The sequence below is a fragment of the Ceratotherium simum genome, chromosome 4 (genome assembly GCF_057802395.1).
Source record: "Ceratotherium simum simum isolate JZ-2026a chromosome 4, ASM5780239v1, whole genome shotgun sequence".
NCBI classification, from domain to species: Eukaryota; Metazoa; Chordata; class Mammalia; order Perissodactyla; family Rhinocerotidae; genus Ceratotherium; species Ceratotherium simum.
In genome coordinates, this window is record NC_141903.1 from 820378 (window position 1) to 842100 (window position 21723).

General features: G+C 36.6%; 1 protein-coding gene across 7 annotated transcripts in view; it reads right to left on the reverse strand.

Annotated features, from left to right (window-relative positions):
- Positions 1-21723, reverse strand: part of CNOT6 (CCR4-NOT transcription complex subunit 6) — a 69101-nt gene that overhangs the window by 10179 nt on the left and 37199 nt on the right. For 6 of the 7 annotated variants that reach the window (XR_015551887.1, XR_015551885.1, XR_015551886.1 and 3 more), the window contains exons 3-7: positions 11212-11398; positions 9132-9217; positions 1888-1992; positions 1737-1805; positions 505-662 (exon numbers count right to left, since the gene is read on the reverse strand). Coding sequence is in view for 4 of the 7 variants with exons in the window: in XM_087429183.1 (XP_087285309.1) it covers positions 505-662; positions 1737-1805; positions 1888-1992; positions 9132-9217; positions 11212-11398 (605 nt within the window). In the remaining 3 variants the exon portion in view is untranslated. The remainder of the gene's footprint in view (positions 1-504; positions 663-1736; positions 1806-1887; positions 1993-9131; positions 9218-11211; positions 11399-21723) is intronic. The other variant, XM_087429181.1, reaches the window with a different exon arrangement.

Below are 21723 nucleotides of genomic sequence, written 5' to 3' on the forward strand. Positions count from 1 at the left end.
GAGAGACAGAAGGAACTTCACAGATCATAATTTTAGGCCAAGGAGAGACAGGGACTTGCTCAAGGTCATATAAGTTACTATGTGAATTGGACTAAGAACCCAAAGTTACCATGTACCAGGTTCAGTGCTCTTTCCACTATGCCCTAATTATTCTATTATCACTGGTGGTAAAGCAAAATTGTACCTTGACAATGCCACCCAATTCAAAAATAGTGTGCAGGGGCATTAGGGAGGGAAAGATGAATATTTAGCTGTCATAGCAAATGCTTAAAACCCAGCTTAACCCATTTGCTTAATTTAGTAGCACAGTGCTGCAAAATAAAGCAGGCAGTGAATGCTCCCAGGATTCACTAAAAACAGTCAATATTTTAAATGTTAAAAAGCCAAATATTTTAAAGCTGAGACTTCAAATGTGTCAGTGTAACGCATTCCCAGGTCACTCCTTGCTTTATCGATGTTGGGGGCATTTGTGCAATTTAAACAAATACTCTTCTGATGACTTACCTGAAGACTTATGATATCAGCATTGCAGCTCAAGATTTCTTGAATAATGGCCTTTTTCCTGTACTCCCAATTTAGTGCCCATGATGGACAATAGCCGTATAACTGCCGGGTGGCATATTTATCACAAAGAACATTATAGCACATGACAGAAAACAAGGCTGTAGGAAAGATAACTTTACTTATTCACACATGTGGCAGAAAAAAAAAACATAATTAATATCAATAGTTTCCACTTAAATGTTGAGTCTGACTTCATTCATTCAATATATATTCATTAAAAAGCTACTATAGGCCAGACATGGTAGATATAAATAAAGTCAAATAATGAAGGAAAGACGGATTTGTGAGCAAATTATAACACAAAGTGTTATCTGCTACAGAGGTATGCACAGAAGGTTTGGAAGCTAAAAGACTATGATCTTGAGCCCTTCAGCCTCCAAGACCAAGGCTCATCACCCCTATGCTCCCTCCACCATTTCGCCAACTGTTAACGTACGATGTGGACACTTGACAGGTAGTTTTCTTAATAGGCATGTCTAGTTTTCTTCTATAGAGCAACTATTATTAATTCACGTGAAAGGAAAGGAAGGAGTATTAGACCAAATTCTGTTACACACACCACAGAAGTTCCCAAACTATTTTCATAAAACTTAAGTTAAAAAGAGATCAGAGGTAATTAGTTCAATTTCTTTCTCAAGTAAGTGTTTTGGCTGTCTTACAATTTTGCAGAAATCAAATACACCTGGAACATACGAAGGTTTGGAAACTTCTAATATAGAGATTTTGGTGTACTTATTATAACTGAATTTGATCAATACCTTATAGCAGGTTTCTCAACAGTGGCACTATTGACAGTGTGGGTAGGTAAATTCCTTGTTGCGGGGGGCTGTGCTGTGCATGGTAGGATGCTTAGCAGCATCTCTGATCTCTAGCCACAAGATGCCAGTAGTACTTCCCCCAGTTGTGACAATCAAAAAATATCTCCAGACATTGCCGAATGTTCCCTGGGGGATAAAATTGCCTCTGGTTGAGAAGCACTGCTTTATAGCATATTTTCTATAGCATGCTATAGAGGCCAGGTGGGCAAGAATTAAGTCTTTATTATTATCTCCCAAACCAAATCAACCTTAAGCATGCTACTGTAACACTGCCCATAATCTAAAGCATGCCCCAATACTGTTAGCTTTGTAAAGACCAAGTAAAAATCAGAGTTAAAAAATAAGGCTACCAACCAGTTGGCCTTGTTCTGTCTGGTTCTTGTAACATAATCCAAGATCTTGGAGGTGGTTGTTCTGTTGAAACTAGTTAAATATAAAACACAAAATTAAGCAATATTCTTACATGTCTTTCTAAAAAAAATGGTTGAAACAAATGAGCACTTACTTCTTTTTGCAGTACCTGCCAAATTATCAAGCAAATAGTTCAGTAGCCTTCTTGTTCCATCTGGTTCCAGATAGAGGTTCAATATATCCTGGGTAAGTGGATTTCCTGGAAATATTTTTAAAATAGACAAAACTAAGATAAACACTAAAACATTTCAAAATTGGAAAATATACCAAAATTATCAGATCATCTGTAAAAACGTCAAGTTATTAGTAATATACCAAACTAGAAAAAATATTATTTCTTCAGTTTTTGATGCGAAGAGTAAAAATGACTTATACCATGTTCTATAGAGGTATCCAAAATATCATTAGTAATGGACTCGTGTCATTCTGGAAGATATCTAATACTGCTCTGTATTTGACCCGCCTCATCAACACTTTCATAACATAATGATCAAAAGCAGGTGAAATTGGACTGGGGAGAGTGCGAAGAAAGATTAGATAAGGGAAAACTGACAGCCAATATAATGAAACAGAGAATCAAAACGTAAGAATGCAACTAAGCTAACAAGAAAACGTCCTAATGACAAACGTACTCTAGCACTTAGATTTTTAAAAATTCTACCAAATAAAGTAACAAAATGGGGCAGATCTGGTTTAAGATCAAGTGACTAAGGAAAGGGAAACCTCAGGGCCCTGAGCCATCTGTAAATTCAGTAACTGTGTCATAAGTGCCCAAAATGGAAGCAAATCAATGATTTATATGTATTTATAAGAATCTCAAGTCCTCTCAGCAGGATTTCTTATGTACATATGAGAAATAACAGTACAGCGCACTGTTTCGAATGGCAAAGTTCCTGTCCTTGCCACACAAGTGGCGTACATTGTTCTGGATGCCACACCACCACTTTAAGAAAAACGAAGAAATTCTATAGACTGAACAAGGCAGCTAAAATGATGAAACAGCCTGACCATCCAAATTAAACAAGAAAAAGAAAAGACATGGAATATAAGAATGATCACAGCCCAGAGAAAGAAGTGTTTTTTTCCTATTCTTTTGTGAAAAACTAGACTCAAATGGCAGAATGAGGACCAAGGGATAGGATCTAATGGGAAAGCCAGCTCAGAATAGAAGAGGCTGGTAAACATTAGAACTATTTAGGACGAAATGCCCTGCCCTGTGAGGTAGTAGTGTATACTTCATAAAAGCTAGATTGTGTGGATGTGAAGAATATCTAAGTTAGTTGACCCTTAAGATCTCTTTAATTTTAAGATCTAGGATTCTAAGAATTAGAAAGGTAAAAATGTGCTCCTAATGTGCAAAGCATGTCTCTGCAGGAAGGCAAGTTACAACAGTATCATTCCCTCACACGTGTACAGTTTTTTATAGCTACCAAAGCCCTGACATTTTCATTTAGTCACAATCCTACAAGACAGGAACAGTCATAACCTGAAAGTTACCAGGACCCTTTGTTAAGGACATCTGGAGAAAATGAAACCAAGTAAAAACTTCTCAGTACCATGTAAGCAGCCCATTCTAACTAGACCTACACTAAGGCTGTCTTTTTACTACTTTCTAGTGCAAAAAATATTTAGAGGCTAGCGCTGACTACTTATAACTACATGATCCTCCCTTCTAAGATCTTTCTTTATAAATTAAAAACCATCCCAAAACACAAACATCTAATTATCACTCTCTAATAAATGCAGCTAAGGCCAAATGGTATATTTCCCTCAATGTCTGCTTGCTTTTTGGAATTCCTTTAAACTTAAAATTAATCTGCTCTTCATTGCCTGGGAAAATAATATACGTAAGGTAAAGTTAACAAGAAGAACAACAATACAATTCTGGAATTAAAACATGATATTAAGTCCTCAGAAGTAAGAAACAAAAGTGAATGAGAGAAATCGCTACTGGAAAGATGAAGTAGACATACTTTTCTCTATCCCTCCTGCTAAGTACAACTAAAATTCCTGTAAATTATGTGCAAACAAACATAACACTCTGGAATGTGGTGAGAAGGCAAAATGGCACCTGAGGAACAAGACAGTGGTCAATTTCTCAGGTTTACTTTTTTTTTTGGTTTCTGTTTGTATTTTTTGGTGAGGAAGACTGTCCCTGAGCTAACATGTGTGCCCATCTTCCTCTATTTTGTATGTGGGTCACTGCCACAGCATGGCTTGATGACTAGTGTAGGTCTGTGCCTGGGATCCGAACCCACAAACCCTGGACAACTGAAGGGAGTGCGTGAACTTAACTATGGCACCAGGCTGGCGCCTCTTGGGTTTACTTTTTGCCTCACATACCCCAGACATGGAGCTGAAGAAGCCAGCAACATGGAAACACCAACGGGTACAGAAAGGAAAATTGTCCCTATTTGTAAATGACATAATTTTCTATATACAAAATTCCAAATAAACCTACAAAAACACCAAAAAGCAACTCCTAGAACTAGAAGTGAGTTCAACAAAGTAGAAGGATACGGGATAAAAATACAAAAATCCATTGTATTTCTATATACTACAAATGAAAACATGGACAGCAAAATTTAAAATACAGTATCATTTACAATCACCACCCCCCCCCAAAAATAAAGAACAACCAAACATTCAAAGAAGATCTAATACCTATCCTTCTCAAACTCTTTCAAAAAACTGAAGAGGAGGGGAAGCTTCCTAACTCATTCTACGAAGCCAACATTACCCTAATACCAAAACCAGACGAGGACAACACAAAAAAAGAAAATTACAGACCAATATCACTGATGAACATCGATGCAAAAATCCTCAACAAAATACTAGCAAATCGCATACAACAATACATTAAAAAGATCATACACCATGATCAAGTGGGATTTATTCCAGGGATGCAGGGATGGTTCAACATCTGCAAATCAATCAACGTGATACACCACATTAACAAAATGAAGAATAAAAATTACATGATCATCTCAATCGATGCAGAGAAAGCATTCAACAAGATACAGCATCCATTTATGATAAAGACTCTAAATAAAATGGGTATAAAAGGAAAGTACCTCAACATAATAAAGGCCATATATGACAAACCCACAGCTAATATCATCCTCAATGGTGAAAAACTGAAAGCTATCCCTCTAAGAACAGGAACCAGACAAGGATGCCCACTTTTGCCACTCCCATTTAACATAATATTGGAAGTCCTAGCAAGAGCAATCAGGCAAGAAGAAATAAAAGGGATCCAAATTGGAAAGGAAGAAGTCACTATTGCAGATGACATGATTTTATATACAGAAAACCCTGAAGAATCCAAAAAACTTTCAGAAGTAATAAATGAATATGGTAAAGCAGAATCCATAAAAGGAAAAATTGATAAACTGGACTTCATCAAAATCAAAAACTTTTGCTACATAACAGACCCTGTGTGATATTCTGATTTATAATAAGAAATATCTATTTGGTCTTCACCCACTGTTCCTGGCATGGAGCTCCTAAAACCCTTTGAATTTCCTAAGTGAGGAGAGCGATAAAGGGGTCTCTTGTTATGTTAATACGGTGACTTTTGGACCCCACTCATGGATTAGGGCTGGCTGCCAGGAGAACCAATCATGTGACTAGAAGTGTGGAACTTTCAGTCTAACACCCATGAGGGGAGAGAGGCTGGAGGGTGAATCAATCACCAATGGCCAATGATTTAATCAACTGTGCCTACGTAATGAGAATTCCATCAAAACTCAAAAGGACAGGGTTCAGAGAGCCTCTGGGTTGAACATGTGGAGATATGGTGAGAGTGAGAGTGAGAGTGGAGAGGCCTGGAGAGGGCATGGAAGCTAGGCATCCTTTTCCCATTCCTTGCCCTATGCATCTCTTCCATCTGGCTGTTCCTGAGTTAAGGGGTCGTGGGAACCTCCAATCTGTAGCCAGTGGGTCAAAAGCAAAGGTGACAACCTGGGCTTCTGATTGGCATCTGAAGTTGGGGGCAGAGAGCAGTCTTGTAGAACTGAGCCCTTTACCTGTGGAATCTGATGCTATCTCAGGGTAGGTAGTGTCAGAATTGAGTTGGATTGTAGGACATCCGGCTGGTGTCCTAGAATTGCTTGTTGTGGGGGGGAACCCCTCCACACACACACATGTTCAGATTAAATGTTAGAATCCTTTCACTCTGTTAAGTGGATGAAAAGACAAGCTACATATTGGAAGAAAACATTTGCAAATCACATATTTGACAAAGGCCTAGATCTAGAATATATAAAGAACCCCCAAAACTCAACAGTAAAAAAGCAAAGAATCCAATTAGACAGAACACGGGCAGAGATATTTCACAGATGATGATATACAGATGACAAGCAAATGCAAAGATGTTCAATATCCTCAGTCATCAGGGAAATGCAAATTAAAACCACAATGAGATTTCACTACACATCTATCAGAAAGGCTAAAATAAAAATAGTGACAACACCAAATGCTGGTGAAGACGCAGAGAAACTAGATCACTCATTTACTACTGGTGCAAATGTAAAATAGTACAGCCACTCTGGAAAATAGTTTGCTAGTTTTTTAAAAAACTAAACATGAAACTAACATATGACCCAGCAATTGCACTCCTGGAAATTTATCCTAGAGAAATGAAGACTCACATTCACACCATAACCTGTACACAGAATGTTCACAGCAGCTTCATCCATAATAGCCAAATATTGGAAACCACCCAGATGTCCTTCAACAGGTGAATGGTTAAACAAACCAGGATACATCCATACCATGGAACACTACTTATCAATATAAAGGAACAAAAACACAAACAACATGGGTGAATCTCCAAGGAATTAACCTGAGTGAAAAAAATCAATCTCAAAAGATTACATACGGCATGACTCTATTTATATAATATTGTTGAAATAACAAAATTACAGAAATGGAGAACAGATCAGTGGTTGTCAGAAGTTAAGGAGTGAGCTGGGGCAAGAAGAAAATGGGTGTGGCTACAAAAGGGCAACATGGGGGACCCCTGGCGAGGAAATTGTTCTGTATCTTGACCGTACCAACGTCAAGATCCTGGTTGTGACACCGTACTAGTTCTGAAAAGTACATTGTGGAAAACTGGGTCAAGGGCACAGGAATTGTTCTGCATTATTTCTTACAGGTTCATGTGAATCTCGAAGTATCTCAAAATAAAAAATGAAAAAGGTGAATGTGCATCTCACCTGTCACTGTAGAACAATTTTAAAGAAAATGGAAGAATGTGGAAAAAAAGTGAAGCATGCTAGCCCTGCAAAATCAACTTTAAAGAAAATGATATGAAGGAATTCATGAGGCAGAAATACTTAGGCTCTCTATGAATGGATGATGTAGCAAACAGAGATGATTTCTGAACTAAGTGATACATTTTCTCTCTTCCAAATAATTAACAGGTGCCATGAGAAATCGATAGAAATTTTCAGAGAGCAAGGATGATGTAACTGCTTTAAGAAGTAGCTGGTACAACATTAAAGTGTAAGTTGCAAAGCTCACGGAAATAACAGGATTTGTCCAAAAAAGGTGAAATCAGTGAAAAGACCACTGTTAACAAACAGCTGTGTAACAACGTCCGACAGGGTATCTGAGATAAACAAACATCTCTCTGAAACTATACTTACAAGGAAGAAACATAAAAGCGTAGATGTCAAACAGTAAAGGATCTTTCTGAAATGGAAGAGTAAAGGATAATCGAAAATGAAGGTGCCATAAAGACTGCCCTATCCCTCCCAAGTGTTTATGTTCAGAGGCTTTTATGCACATTAAATCAGTGTGAAACTGTGACCAATGAGACTAACTTCAAATAAAGTTTGGGACTCATTAGAGAAATGAAAACAGACTAAGGTTTGTAAAATATATACTGTAAGATTACAAAACCTTGAACCAGAAGGACAAAACAGCCAGCCTCTGGGATGAGGAAGGGACTAGAAAAGGAACAAAGAGGGTCTTAACATTCTGTAATGTTCTATTTCTTTTGCATTAAAAAACCGACACAAAAGTGACAAAATATTGTTAATTCTGATGGTCAGTATATAAATACACTTTGCTACATTTTATATTTTTCTGTTTTTCAAATTCAAAAACAGAAAAATAAAAAAAGCTAGGCTTACCATAGGGAAACATAACAGTAAAAAGCGTTTGCAGCTTGCATTTCCCTGACGTCTATTTTAAGAAGCGTCAGCAAATCCAGCCCACACAGAAAAAACTTTCCAAAGAACCCTTTATAAAGCTGATGTTTGCTGAATATGTTTTACATACTCTTGTAAACGTCTTATTTATATTTTTCCATTAAACTTGTTTTTGTGAACAATACCGTTACTTTTATGATATGAAATGGATTTATAGGAGTCAAACCTCATTTTATACCTGTAATTTTAAGAAATAAGAGTGCAATTCTTAAAGACTTCATTTCGTGACTTTTTTTAGGAATCAGTTATAGAGTAAGCTGGATACATCTACAAGACTGGTGAAGAATCACTTAATGTGATAAAAAAATTTATAAGTATTGACGTAATATTAAAATGTGACTTTAATCTTGCTAGTTTAAAAAACATATTTCCAGGGCTGGCCCGGTGGCGCAAGCGGTTAAGTGCGCCTGGTCTGCTGCAGAGGCCCGGGGTTCACCGGTTCGGATCCTGGGCGTGCACCAACACACCGCTTGTCAAGCCATGCTGTGGTGGCGTCCCATATAAAGTAGAGGAAGATGGGTATGGATGTTAGCCCAGGGCCAATCTTCCTCAGCAAAAAAAAGAGGATTGGCAGATGTTAGTTCAGGGCCGATCTTCCTCATAAAAAAAAAAAAAAATATTTCCCGATAGTTCTTACTGGATTAATTATGCCCCCAAATTCTAACATATTAATGAAGTCCTCATAAATCAAGTTTTTAAAAAAAGCTCAAATACTGATCTTTATTAGCAGGTCCAAAGGGATCAAAATTTTCTACTCATTGTTTCCTGCACTTTGAGAGAGTCTCCATTTTCTGAGATTTGAACATAGGAAAAAAAGCTGTTTACAGCATGATGAAATAAATAAAGTCTGACCTCAGATATGTATCACCAGAACATAGAGATGACTGAAAACAAAGGCTAGAAAAGCAAGGCTGGGCTAGGAGCAAAAAAGAAAACAAAGACAAGTAGACAGTCTACAGGTGGACAAGAGTAAAAACTATGGGATGTGGCTAAGAAACTGATGAAGTTCCGGGAAGAGTGAGCCTGCAAATCCCCTGGCAAAAGGACTCTCTCCTACGGCCTCTTAAGACTCCAAGACATACATACAAACCATAAGAAGCACAAATATGAGAAGTCATACCTTTCAGGCCTAAAGTCTGCAACTGAAACAGTTTTCCCAGCTCAAAGGGTAGAACTCGTAACAGGTTGTTATTTAAATGGAGTTCCCTGTTGATGTAAAAATTCCAGGAAGTCAGAAGACATATTAACCTTTAACTAACAGCTAAAATCAACAATATAATTTCTGGGAATATAAGCTCCTAAGAATGACAAAATTTTATATTATGTTCCAATGTCTAGTACTTCTCAATGTCTAGTGCTTCTCAAACCATATGTGGTAAGAAACAAAACACAACAAAAAAAACCCAAATTGCCACAGACCAATACATTTGTAAAATACAGAAAAAAAATGAATTCTAGAAAAATGAAATGAGGAAAAAAAAAAAAGACCAACAAAACATAAGCCCTAATTTTTTAAGAGTATTAGATTAAACAGTTACAAAATCACTCTCACATGCTGTGCATCTCACTGTGCAGGCTGGTGACAGAGTTTGCAAACTGACATAGTCCACAGACCACCCTCAGAGCAGCACTGGTCTAGCACACGTGCAGGCTACTACACGTTTAAGAAAGTGGAATGATAAAACAACCTAACGTGTGGATTGTTAAAACAGAATTAAAATAATCAGGTAGTACCAATACAAAATAGCTTATGATAGCCACACAATTGTTTATGATTAATACTTCTCCTAATTTATTAAAGTTTCACTTTAGAAATAATGGCAGCTATATTAACTACTAATGATTATTTTAATTATTTGTTTTGTACAGATAACCATAATATAAATATCAAAGGAATCTTCAGTAGGAAAAAAACCCGAAGACCCAACATTAAGATACTGGCAATTTCCTACAATAAGTTTTATATATCAATTTTTACATGTGAATGACAACTATTTTTATAATCCTTGGTTCTTGGAATTTAAATGAACCTTGGTTACTACTGAATAAATCAGAGGTTGGTGAGGCCGTAAACCGAACAAGAAAAACTAGTTCTCAACAATTCGTTCCTGTTTATTTCCACATATATCACATGGGAAAGGAGGTTCTTTAAGTAAATTTGGTTTAGGGGATTAAAAATGGTCATAGCATATACTCAATAATTAAACCTAAAAAAATGTCATAAGGCTGAACTGGCAGCAAGAGAGGTAAAGAAACTCTCACAAGGTCCTTATTCCTTTACACTATGCAGCAAATGGTAGAAGGCAGCAGAAAGGCCAGTGGAATCACAGAAAAAAGGCAGATAATATGAAATGGGGCAAGATCTTCCATTGGGATTAACATAAAGGCTGGAAATTGGCTTTATTTTCAACTTGGGTGGAACTCATCTACCCTATAAAACAGAGGTAAATGAAAGAAATAGCAATTATCATTTATTAAATACCGTATGTGCCAGGCAGGTTGCTAGTAGTTTTTTACTCATTATCTCAAATATCTCTATCTCAGCCTTGGCCAGCTAAGTATTACAGCAACTTTACAGACAAGGAAACACTCAGTGAGGTTAAGAAGCTTGCCCAAAACCACACAACTTGTAAATGGCAAAGTCAGGATTCCAATCTGAACTCTGTCTGACTCTACAACTTATCCACCTCCTATACTCCACAATATAGTCCTCCAAATTCAATAACGAATTCTAGCTTCTTTCAAGTCCAAGCTTTATTACTATCATGCATACAAGCCCTGGGATGGCCAAAAAGGTTGCATTAATTGGCAATGGTTTCCTGGACTCTGTGTTTGGGGTGGTATGGTGCCCCAGAATTTACTGGGGAAAGGCACCACAACTGTCACAACTATCTGTCATCGGTGAATGTAGCTGTGGGATAATACAAGTGTCTTCTATTTGTTTACCCCCACTTTGTCCAAAAATCTTGGTTCAAGAACAAAATATATTACACGAAACAGTAATAAAACAAATTTTAGGCAATGGATCTATTTGATTTATTATTTGACATTCAATTTTTCCAGAAAAATTGACACAAAAGATATAGTTATGTTTACTTTTGTTCAAATACCATTAAATCAATGGTGTTGTTTCTTAATAAAATGAATGCTCATTTTGTTTTATTGGGTATATAGTTATGTACTAAGTTGAATCTGCACACCTGAGTGATACCATGTTTCCGAGTTCCGCCGGTAAACTCCGGATTTTGTTAGAGGACAGGTCCAGATACACCAGATTGTGAAGTTTGGCAATGTCTGAAGGAATGCGGGACAGGGAATTGTCACTCAGATGCAAAGCTGTCAAGTGAGTTAGTGACCACAAAGATGAGCTTAAGCTTCTTACTTTTCCTGTAAGAAAAAACAAAGGGCAAGGATTATATAGTGTTTGCTACAATTTGGTCCCTGGATCAAATTATTACTCATTCCAACCTCTAAATGTTATTTATCATACAAAAAATTGTAAGGAAGGGGTTAACAGGAGACCTTACCTATTCTAGAATAATTCACTGCTACTATTAAGTTATAAACTCTCCACTTAGCAGACTTAAAAAAATCCATATAAGGCAATCTATCAATATTTAGATTGCATCGTTATTTAAGAGCATAGTAGTTAAGACTTTACCATTTAAAGTGGCCTCAGCTATGACATGAAAGAAAAAGTATGAATAATTTATAGTAATGATGAATCCAATATTTCAACATGATTGATTTGGATTTACACACACACACACACACAAAAAACCAAGAAAATATCTAATCCAGTATCTCAGATGCTGTTTATATCTATACTCCAGAAAACAAGAATTTTGCCTAAAAACAAAAGGTAAACAAGATATTCTAAGCTTAGCAAACTTTCAAGACCAGAGTATCCAAGTGATAATTGTATCAAGAATTGTGTAACCAAACAAAAGCTGTACTGTATAATTACAAGTAAAAATACTTGCCCAGAAACATTTCAGATATTAAGTCATAACTACATAATCAAACAGTAGTAGACACAGGATTCTGTGACTGAGAACAGAATAATTTCTTTCAATGCAATGTTAAATCCGTACTTTGGCACTTCTTTTTGTTTTGTTTTGTTTTGTTTTTTGTGATGAAGATGGGCCCTGAGCTAACATCTGTGCCCATCTTCTTCTATTTTGTATGTGGGATGCCACCACAGCATGGCTTGACGAGCGGTGCCTTGGTCCACACCCGGGATTCAAACCTGCGAACCCCAGGCCACCGAAGTTGAGCAGGGGAACTTAACCACTATGCTACTGGGCCAGCCCTTGGCACTTCTTGATAAGATGCCAATCATTTCTATAACCCATCCAAGAACTTTCCCCATAATCTCTTTAATGGTCCAGGATCTAGTCTGAGAGAGAATGAGATAAACAGATGTAATGAAAATATACCAGTCTCTGAGAACTGACTTTGTATTGGCTGAAAAAGCAATCTTGAGACCTCTACCTCTAATCAAGATGCAGTGACGGGGACCAAATTTACTATCCCAGCTGAACAACTACAAAACAAGACAATATACATGAATCAACAAATTTCAGAGATCAGACACCAACCAGTGCTCACTCTCGTGAGTGATCCCTGAAAGATGGGACACAAACAAGGCAGGCCCTACAACTGTCTCAGCTTACTTCCTGGACAGCAGCATGGGGGGGTGTGCTGCTGCCAGGGGAAGCACAGTGATCCCCCCAGTTCAGGAAACAGAACAAAGGTGCAGGTAAGCCAAGATGACTAGAATTTACAAAGGCAGAGTACCACAGAGGAGAGAGATGAAAAGACAGAGAGGTCTGGCAGATCTGAAGAAGGGTCCCCTCAAGTTTTCAACTGAGAATTGATCAGCATATGCATGGGAGAAACTGCCTGAGCCAGAGGAAAAAAGCACCCAAAAGGAGTAGAAGCAACAATCCCCAGATTCACACAGAACCAAGGCTAGCTGGTGTTCCCAGCTGCCAGAGGGAAAAATCTTGTAACTCACAGAGCACTGGCCTTAGTAGTGATACAAAATCTGACCTGGACTAAAGGCTGCTCTGGTCTCACCTAAGAAAGTTTAAGAGCAAGCCTCGAAAGAATCAAACTGTTTCCAAGAAACTTAACTGTATCTCAAAACAAAGCTCAATACTAGTTATAGGAATGCAAAACATGTATTGCCCAACAAGGTAAAATTCACAATATCTGGCACATGATAAAATATTAACCAGGCATGCAAAGAAACAAGAAAATAACATCCATAATGAAGAGAAAAATCAATCAAAACCAGTCCAGAAGAGATTATGATAAAATTTGTAGACATTAAAAGTTATCTATAACTGTATCCCATATGGTCAGAAACTAAAAGATTAAACATGTTAAGTAGAGATACAAGATAGCACAGATACCCAAACTGAACTTCTGAAGTTGAACACCATGTTTAAAATGAAGCTATAGTAATCTTCCAACTACCCAAAATGAACAGAGAGAAAACATACTGAAAAGAAAATTACATCAGTGAACTCTTGGACAACTTTAAAAAGCCTAATATATATGTAATTGGAGTTCCCAAAATAGGGATGGGTTGGGGACAGAAAAAAATACCTTAAGAAATAAAGGCAAGAGACAACTGGATATCCACATGCAAAAGATGAAGTTGGACCCTTACCTCACACCATATACAAAAATTAACGCAAAAACTCTTGGAAGAAAAGATAGGCATAAATCTTCATGACCTAGGATTAGGCAATGGTTTCTTATATATGACACTAATAGCACAAGCAATGAAAGAAATATTAGATAAATTGTACTTCATCAAAATTAAAACCTTTAGTGTCTCAAAGGACACCATCAATAAAGTGAAAAGACAGAAACTATTAGCAAATCATAAATCAGATGAGACATTTGTAGCCAGAATATATAAAGAACTCTTAAAACTCAGTAAGAAAAAGACAAATAATCCAATTTAAAAATGAGCAAAGATTTTCTCCAAAGAAGATATCCAAATGGCCAACAAGCACATGAAAAGATGCTCAATATCACCAGCCATCAGGCAAATGCAAATCAAAACCACAATCACATACTACTTCGTACCCACTAGGATGACTATAACCAAAAAGATAGATAAGAAAAGTATCGGCAAGGAGTGAAGAAACTAGAACCCTCATACGCTGCTGGTGGAAATGTAAAGTGATGCAGCCACTTCAGATAATAGTATGACAATTCCTCGAAAAGGCTAAAGAGTTACCACATGAGCCAGTAATTCACTCCTAGATACATAATGCTATTGTATACTTCACAAACTACAGTATGGTGTAAACATAACTTATATATGCACTAGGAAACCAAAAAATTCATGTGACTCTCTTTATTGCAACATTCGCTTTATTGTGATGGTTTGGTCTTTATTGCAATATTCACTCTGTTGTGGTGGTCTGGAACCGAACCCACAATATCTGAGGTATGGCTGTATATACCCAAAAGAAATGAAAACACGTCTACACAAAAACTTATACACGAATGTTCCTAGCAGAATTATTCTTAATGGTCAAGAAGTGGAAACGATCCAAATGTCCAACAACTGATTAATGGGTAAATAAAATGTGGTACGTTCATACACTAGAAGATCATATGAAGTACTGATACATGCTACAACGTAGATGAACCTTAAAAACATTCTGGTAAAGGAAAGAAGCTGGTGACCACATATTATATGATTCCATTTATAAGCAATGTCCAGAATAGTCAAAAATCCACTGAGACAGAAAGAAGAGTAATTGTTAACAAGGGCTAGCTGATTAAGAGGAAATGGGGAATGACTGCTAATGTGTAGAAGGTTTCTTTTGGGGACAATGAAAATGTTCTCAAATTGATTGTGGCAATAGGTGCAAACTCTGTGAATACACAAAAACCACTGAATGTGCAATTTAAGTGGGTGAATTGTGTGAATTATATCTCAAGCTGTTACTAAAAAAAAAAAAAAAAAGAGGCAGAAAATTTTCCACATTTGATGGAAACTATAAACCCACAGACACAAAACACTCAGTGAACCCCAAGCACACGAAAACTTCATGAAGAACAAAAAAGAAAACTACAAGAAGGCACATCTTAATCAAATGGTTTAAAACATGTGATGAAGAGAAAATCTTAAAAGTGGTCAGAGGAAAGATACTACATTTCACACAGAGAAACAGATAAAATGTCTGCAGACTTAGCTGTAAACAACGCAAGAGAGAAGACAGTGGTGCAAAATCTTTAACGCACTGAAAGAAAGTACTGTCAACCTAGCAACTCAGCAAAAATATCTTTCAAAAATGAATGCAAGTTACAAGATGAAAAGAGCTATGGAGATGGATGGTAGTGACGGCTGTGCAACATTATGAATACATTTGATAAAAACCTTTCCACAGGGGCCGGCCCAGTGGTGTAAGCGGTTAAGTGCATGCACTCCACTTCGGTGGCCCAGGGTTTGCAGGTTTGGATCCTGGGCGCGCACCGACGCACCGCTTGTCAAGCCATGCTGTGGCGGTGTCCCACATAAAGTGGAGGAAGATGGGCACGGATGTTAGCTCAGGGCCAATCTTCCTCAGTAGAAGGAAAAAAAAGAGGAGGATTGGCATCAGATGTTAGCTCAGGGCTGGTCTTCCTCACCAAAAAAAAAAAAAAAAAAAAAACCTTCCTACAAAGAAAATTCTAGAACCAGATGGGTTCACTGGTGAATACTACCAAACATTTAAGGAAGAACTAATATCAATTCTATAAAAATTCATCCAGAAAACTGAAGACAAGAAGATACTTTCCCAACTCATTCTACGAAGCCAATGTCACCCCAATACCAAAACAAGACAAAACTGGTACAAGAAAACTACAAATCAACATCCCTCATGAACATAAACACAAAATTTAAACAAATCAAATCCAACAATATCTTAAAAGGATAATGACTAAGTAAGATTTATGCCAGGAAATTCAAGGCTTGTTGAATATTCAAAATAAAAAAATCATTCAAAAAATTTTTTCTGAGAAAAGAACATCTATAGATGCAGAAAAAAAGCATTTGACAAAAATCAACATCCATTCCTGATTTAAAACAAACAAACAAAAAAAAAACCTTTCAGTAAGCTAAGAATAGGAGAGAACTTCCTCAGTCTTGATAAAGGGCATCTACAAAAAGCTTAGTGGTAAAGGAACAAATGCTTTCTTCCTAACATCAGAAACAAAGCAAGAATGTCCACTCTCACCACTCCCATTCAACATTATACTGGAGGTTCTAACTAGTGCAATAAGATAAGAAAAAATAAAAACTGGAAAGGTAGAAATAAAGCTATCTTTATTTGCAAATGGCACAATTATCTATGGTAAAAATCCTATGGAATCCACAAAAATGCTAAGTGAGTTTAGCAAGGTTACAGGATAAAAGATCAATATACAAAAGTATCTGTTTTATTTCTATATACTAGCAATGAACAATCAGAAATTAAAATTTGAAAATGATAACATTTACAAGAGTATCAAAATTATGAAATATTCAGGGGCAAATCTGACAAAAAAATGTGCAAGACCTGTGTACTAAAAACTACAAAACAACGCTGAAAGAAATTAAAGAAGTCCTGAAGAGATATATAGTGTTCACAGATCAGAAGATTCAATATTAAGATGTTAGATCTCCCCAAATTGGTTTACAGTCAATACAATCCCAGTCAAAACGCCACCAAATTTGAGGGGCCAGCCTGGTGGTGTAACGGTTAGGTGCACGCGTTCCGCTTTGGCGGCCCAGGGTTCGTAGGTTCAGATCCTGGGCGCACAGTGACGCACCACTTATCAAGCCATGCTGTGGCAGCATCACATTTAAAGTAGAGGAAGATGGGCACGGATGTTAGCCCAGGGCCAATCTTCCTCAGCAAAAAAAGAGGAGGACTGGCATCGGTTGTTAGCCTAGGGCTAATCTTCCTCACCAAAAAAAAAAAAAAAAAATTCCAGCAAGTTTGAAACCAGCAAGCTGGTTCTAAAATTCATATGACAATTAAAGGACTCAGAAAAGTCAAAACAACTTTGAAGAACAACAAAGCTGGAAGACTAACACTACCTGATCTCAGGACTTATTTATCATATAAAGAACTCTCAAAACTCAACAATAAGGGGCCAGCCCAGGGTTCGCAGGTTCGGATCCCGGGCATGACCCCACATACAAAATAGAGGAAGATGGGCAAGGGTATTATTACCCCAGGGCTAATCTTCCTTGGCAAAAAGAGGAGGATTGGCAACAGACGTTAGCTCAGGGCTAATCTTCCTCACCAAAAAAAAACCAAACAGGGTCGGCCCCGTGGCTTAGCGGTTAAGTGCACACGCTCCGCTGCTGGCAGCCCGGGTTTGGATCCCGGGCGTGCACCGTTTCTCCGGCCATGCTGGGGCCGCGTCCCACATACAGCTATGACATACAACTATCTACTGGGGCTTTGGGGGGAAAAAATAAATAAATAAAATCTTTAAAAAAAAAAAAAAAAACAAATAAAAAACAAAAAACTCGCTAACAAGAAAACAACCCAATTTTCAAAACAGGTAAAAGATCTAAACAGATACTTCACCAAAGATACACAGATGGCGAATAATCATATGAAAAGACGCTCAACATTGGCAGTTATTAAGAAAATTTAAATTAAAACCATCATGAGATACCACTGCACACCCTGAAGAATGGCTCAAATTAAAAAGACTTGCCCTGCCAAGTGTTGGTGAGGGTATGGATCAAACACATCTAGTAGGCATGTAAAATGAGACAACCTCTTTGCAAAACAGTTTGTCAGTTTTTTAACAAGTTAAACATACACTTACTATATGACCAATTCCATTTTTAGGTGTTTGCCCAAGAGAAGTAAAAGCTATGTCCACACAAAGACTTGTACATAAATGCTCATGGCAACTTTATTTGTAATAGCCAAATACTGGAAACCATTCAAATATGTTCATCAACAAATGAATGGATAAACAAATGCTGGCATATCCAAATAATGGAATGACAGTAATAAAAAGAATGAACTATTGAAAACCAACGCCATGGATCAATTTCAAAATAAATAAAGATAGAAAAGAAAAAAAAAAGTATGTACTGTATGATTTCATTTATATAAAAATTATACAAAAGGTAAACTAATCTATGGTTATAGAAAGCAGCAGAAGAATGGTTGCCTAGGAATGGAGGAGGGGATGAAGAAATGAGGGAGGCAGGGAAGGGAATTAAGGGAACGCGGGGCATGTTCATTCTTGAATGTGGTGATGGTTTCAAAGATGTACACACAGGTCAAAATATATCACATTATTTATAAATTTGCCGATTATTACATGTCAATTAAACATCAATAAAGCTGTCTAATAAAATCTATCTTGATCTAAGAAGGTGTTTTTCCTTACTGTGTAATAATCAGAGTAGAATCTGCAGCATAGACTATTTGTAAAACAAATTTTATTTACTTAATTTTCACTTCACAAAACTGAAACACACAGCTAATATTCAATATGAATAAAGCACCTAAACTATAACAAACTATTCACTGAGTGCCTACCACATTTTGCATGTGTTTCACCCCTCTACACTCAAGATACTACTTAAGAAGAAAAGGTAAAAGGGCTTGAAAAATGCATTTTTATACTTCAACTTAATAGGAAGGATACAAAATTCTCACATAAGAAGGTAGCCAGAAAGGAAACCAGAAAGTCTGTGAAGGGAAGAAAAAAAATCAAGTATAAGGAGCTATGTATAAATAAATCAAACATACAGGGGTTGGCAGGAGAATGGAAGGGAGGATTCGGATCTCTACCACACACCAAAAAGAAAAATTCTGGAATAAATTTCTAAACACCAAAACCAGAAGAGTAACGGAAGAGAGTATTTCTAAGCATACTCAAATACTAGAATCCAAAAATGAAAATACTGTCAGGCTTGAAAATTCATTAAAATTTAAAACCGCTACATGGTGGAGATGCCAACATGCATGGCAACCAAAGAGATAAGATCCATTAATTCAGTCAACTATCAGTGACTAGTACGCTGGTGTGGGGACAGAATGGTAAATAAGACCAAGTTCCTATCCTCAGGATTTTTTTATGTGAGCTCTGCAATGAAAAAGCAAAACAATCAACAACAGGAAAACGAACAACAGATAATCACTCAAGGACAAAAAGGGTCATAAAAAATGTTCATTTCAGTAATGAAAGAAATGCAAATTTAAACAAAATATTTCTTTTCTACCTATACAAATAGCAAAATAAGAAGACTATTATCCAGGATTGACAAGGCTAAGGGAGAAAGAGACACACTCATTCATTATGGGAAAGATACAACTATATTTTGAAACCAACTCTGTATCAGCTACTAAAATTTTAAATTTGAATATCTTTTGTCCTATCACAATTCCACAATTAGTGATTTATCCTAGGAAAATACTGTTCAAGTATGCCAAGATATATATTGTTGGTAGCAGAGAAAAATTAGAAATAACATAAATGATCATTAATAGGACATACTTAAATTACAGTTCATTCATACGATATTCTGTCACCATTAAAGAGAATGCAGTAGAGTTATATACACTGATATGGAAAGATGTTCACAATGAAGGAAATAGAAAAAAAGCAAATTTCAAAATATTACAGTACTCCGTTTTTGCAAAAAAATAAAAATTAGTTTAAAAGATCAACAGTTACAGAAGTGAAAGAATGTAACAAACTGTGGAGAAAGATAAATCTCTACTGGTGGAACTATGCAATCCAAGAAATTAAGGTTCCTAATTTTCTGGGAGAGGTCAATGAACAAAAAGGAGTCACCTTTTGAGATTTTGATGTCTACTTCTCCATAAAATTGTACATACTCATAAGCACCATCAAAATTTGCATTCAATTTTAAGCAGTTTAGTGACTTGAGAAAGGCCGGAATTATCCTGGCCTAGGTTAGGAGCCCTGTTTGATAAGCAATTTCATTCCAAAGCACCCAGAATCCTTTACTGCTCAATACCAGGAGCCAGAAGGAATCTAATAGTGTTCCCTGAAATGACAGGGGTGATTAGCAAACACTAAAGGGACTTGGTGTCATTAGCATATCTACAAAGAAATCAAAAGAGCTACCTCCGAATTTGCAGATTTCGGGAAAACAAGGAACAAATCTTGACTGAATCTCTAAAATTCTGACATTTTAGAGGAAACAAACTACAGTTCATCTTCATTGTTCCCGGATTCCGTATTTGCAAATTCGCCTACACTCTCAAATTTATTTGTAACCCCAAAATCAATTCTCGCAGCACTTTCACAGTCATTCACAAACATGCACAGAGTAGCAAAAAACTGTAGTTGTCCAAAGCAGTTCCCACTTCCCAAGGCGACACTGTCCTCTTATTCCACCTCTCCATGTAAACAGGTCTTTTTCACTATGTAGTACAACATTATTTTTTTGCATTTTTGTGCTCTTTGTGGGTGATTTTTATGCTTAAATGGCCCCCAAGAATAGTGCTAAATGCAAGGCTGTGATGTGCCTTATAGGGAAAATCTGTATGTTAGACAAGCTTCCTTCAGACATGAGTTAAGAGGAAGAAAAGAGGCCAGATTAAATTACATAAAGGGCACTAAAGAGAACATTTAGCAGATTAAATACAACAATAATGCTTAATTTAAAAATAGTAAGGTTGATGGGTAAGGAAACATACTCAGCACACCAAAGCATGTGAGCTAACAAATGGAAGTTTCAGTCCATAAAGGAAAGCACAACTGCTAAGGTGCACACCAGTGAACTTTCCTGGGTAGTAATTCACGTCCCAACAGCAAAGGAAGGATGCAGCACGTTCAAATTAAACAGATCTAATTTAAGTAAAGAAGATTAGACCTGAAGGTAAAAAGCCTAGAACCTGAGAATGGAAAGACTAAGACAAGTATTCGTAAAAATGCAAAAGGAGAGAGAAAGGCGAAAATAAAACGACCACTTCAGTGTGATGTAGAAGAAAAGAATGATGCACTCAAGTCAAGGGACTTACGTTTTAGTCTGTGCTCTACCATTTAATAACTGTTTCACCTTAGGAAAAGGAAATGTTTACTGCAAAGCTGAGACACTAAAGTTTAAACTAGTTACACCTCTTTACATGTTTCTAAAAAAAAAGGTTACACATTTTTTAAATGAACATGCTTATTACACAATTTAGCACTGTTTACAAATACCAAAATTCTATCACTCAGTATAATTTCATAACATCACATTCATGTTAATATAAAAAATAAATAGGAATCAAAATGGATTGAACTATATATGCTTTAACAGAAGACAAAAATGATGGAACTACAGACCTTCGAACTCTTTCTTTTTTTGCTGTAACAGAGTTTCTAAAACCCCTCTAAGCTAAAAAAAAATTCTAAAAAACATTAAAGGTTAGAGTCTTTATAGTTTTAACTATGTTAAACTTTTAAGCATGTTCACTTTTAAAACTGTGTCAAACTTTTAAGCATGTTGATTCCCTACAATGAAAGAGATCATTTTATACTTCCTCCCATCCACTCATTACATTACTTTTTCACTATCAAAAGTTTATATTATCTCCAAGGAAGATAAACAAATGGCCAATAAACAATGCAAAGATGCTCAATTTCATGAACCGTCAGGGAAATGTAAAGCAAAACCACAATGAAATGCTTCTTCACACCAAGATGGCTACATCAAAACGACA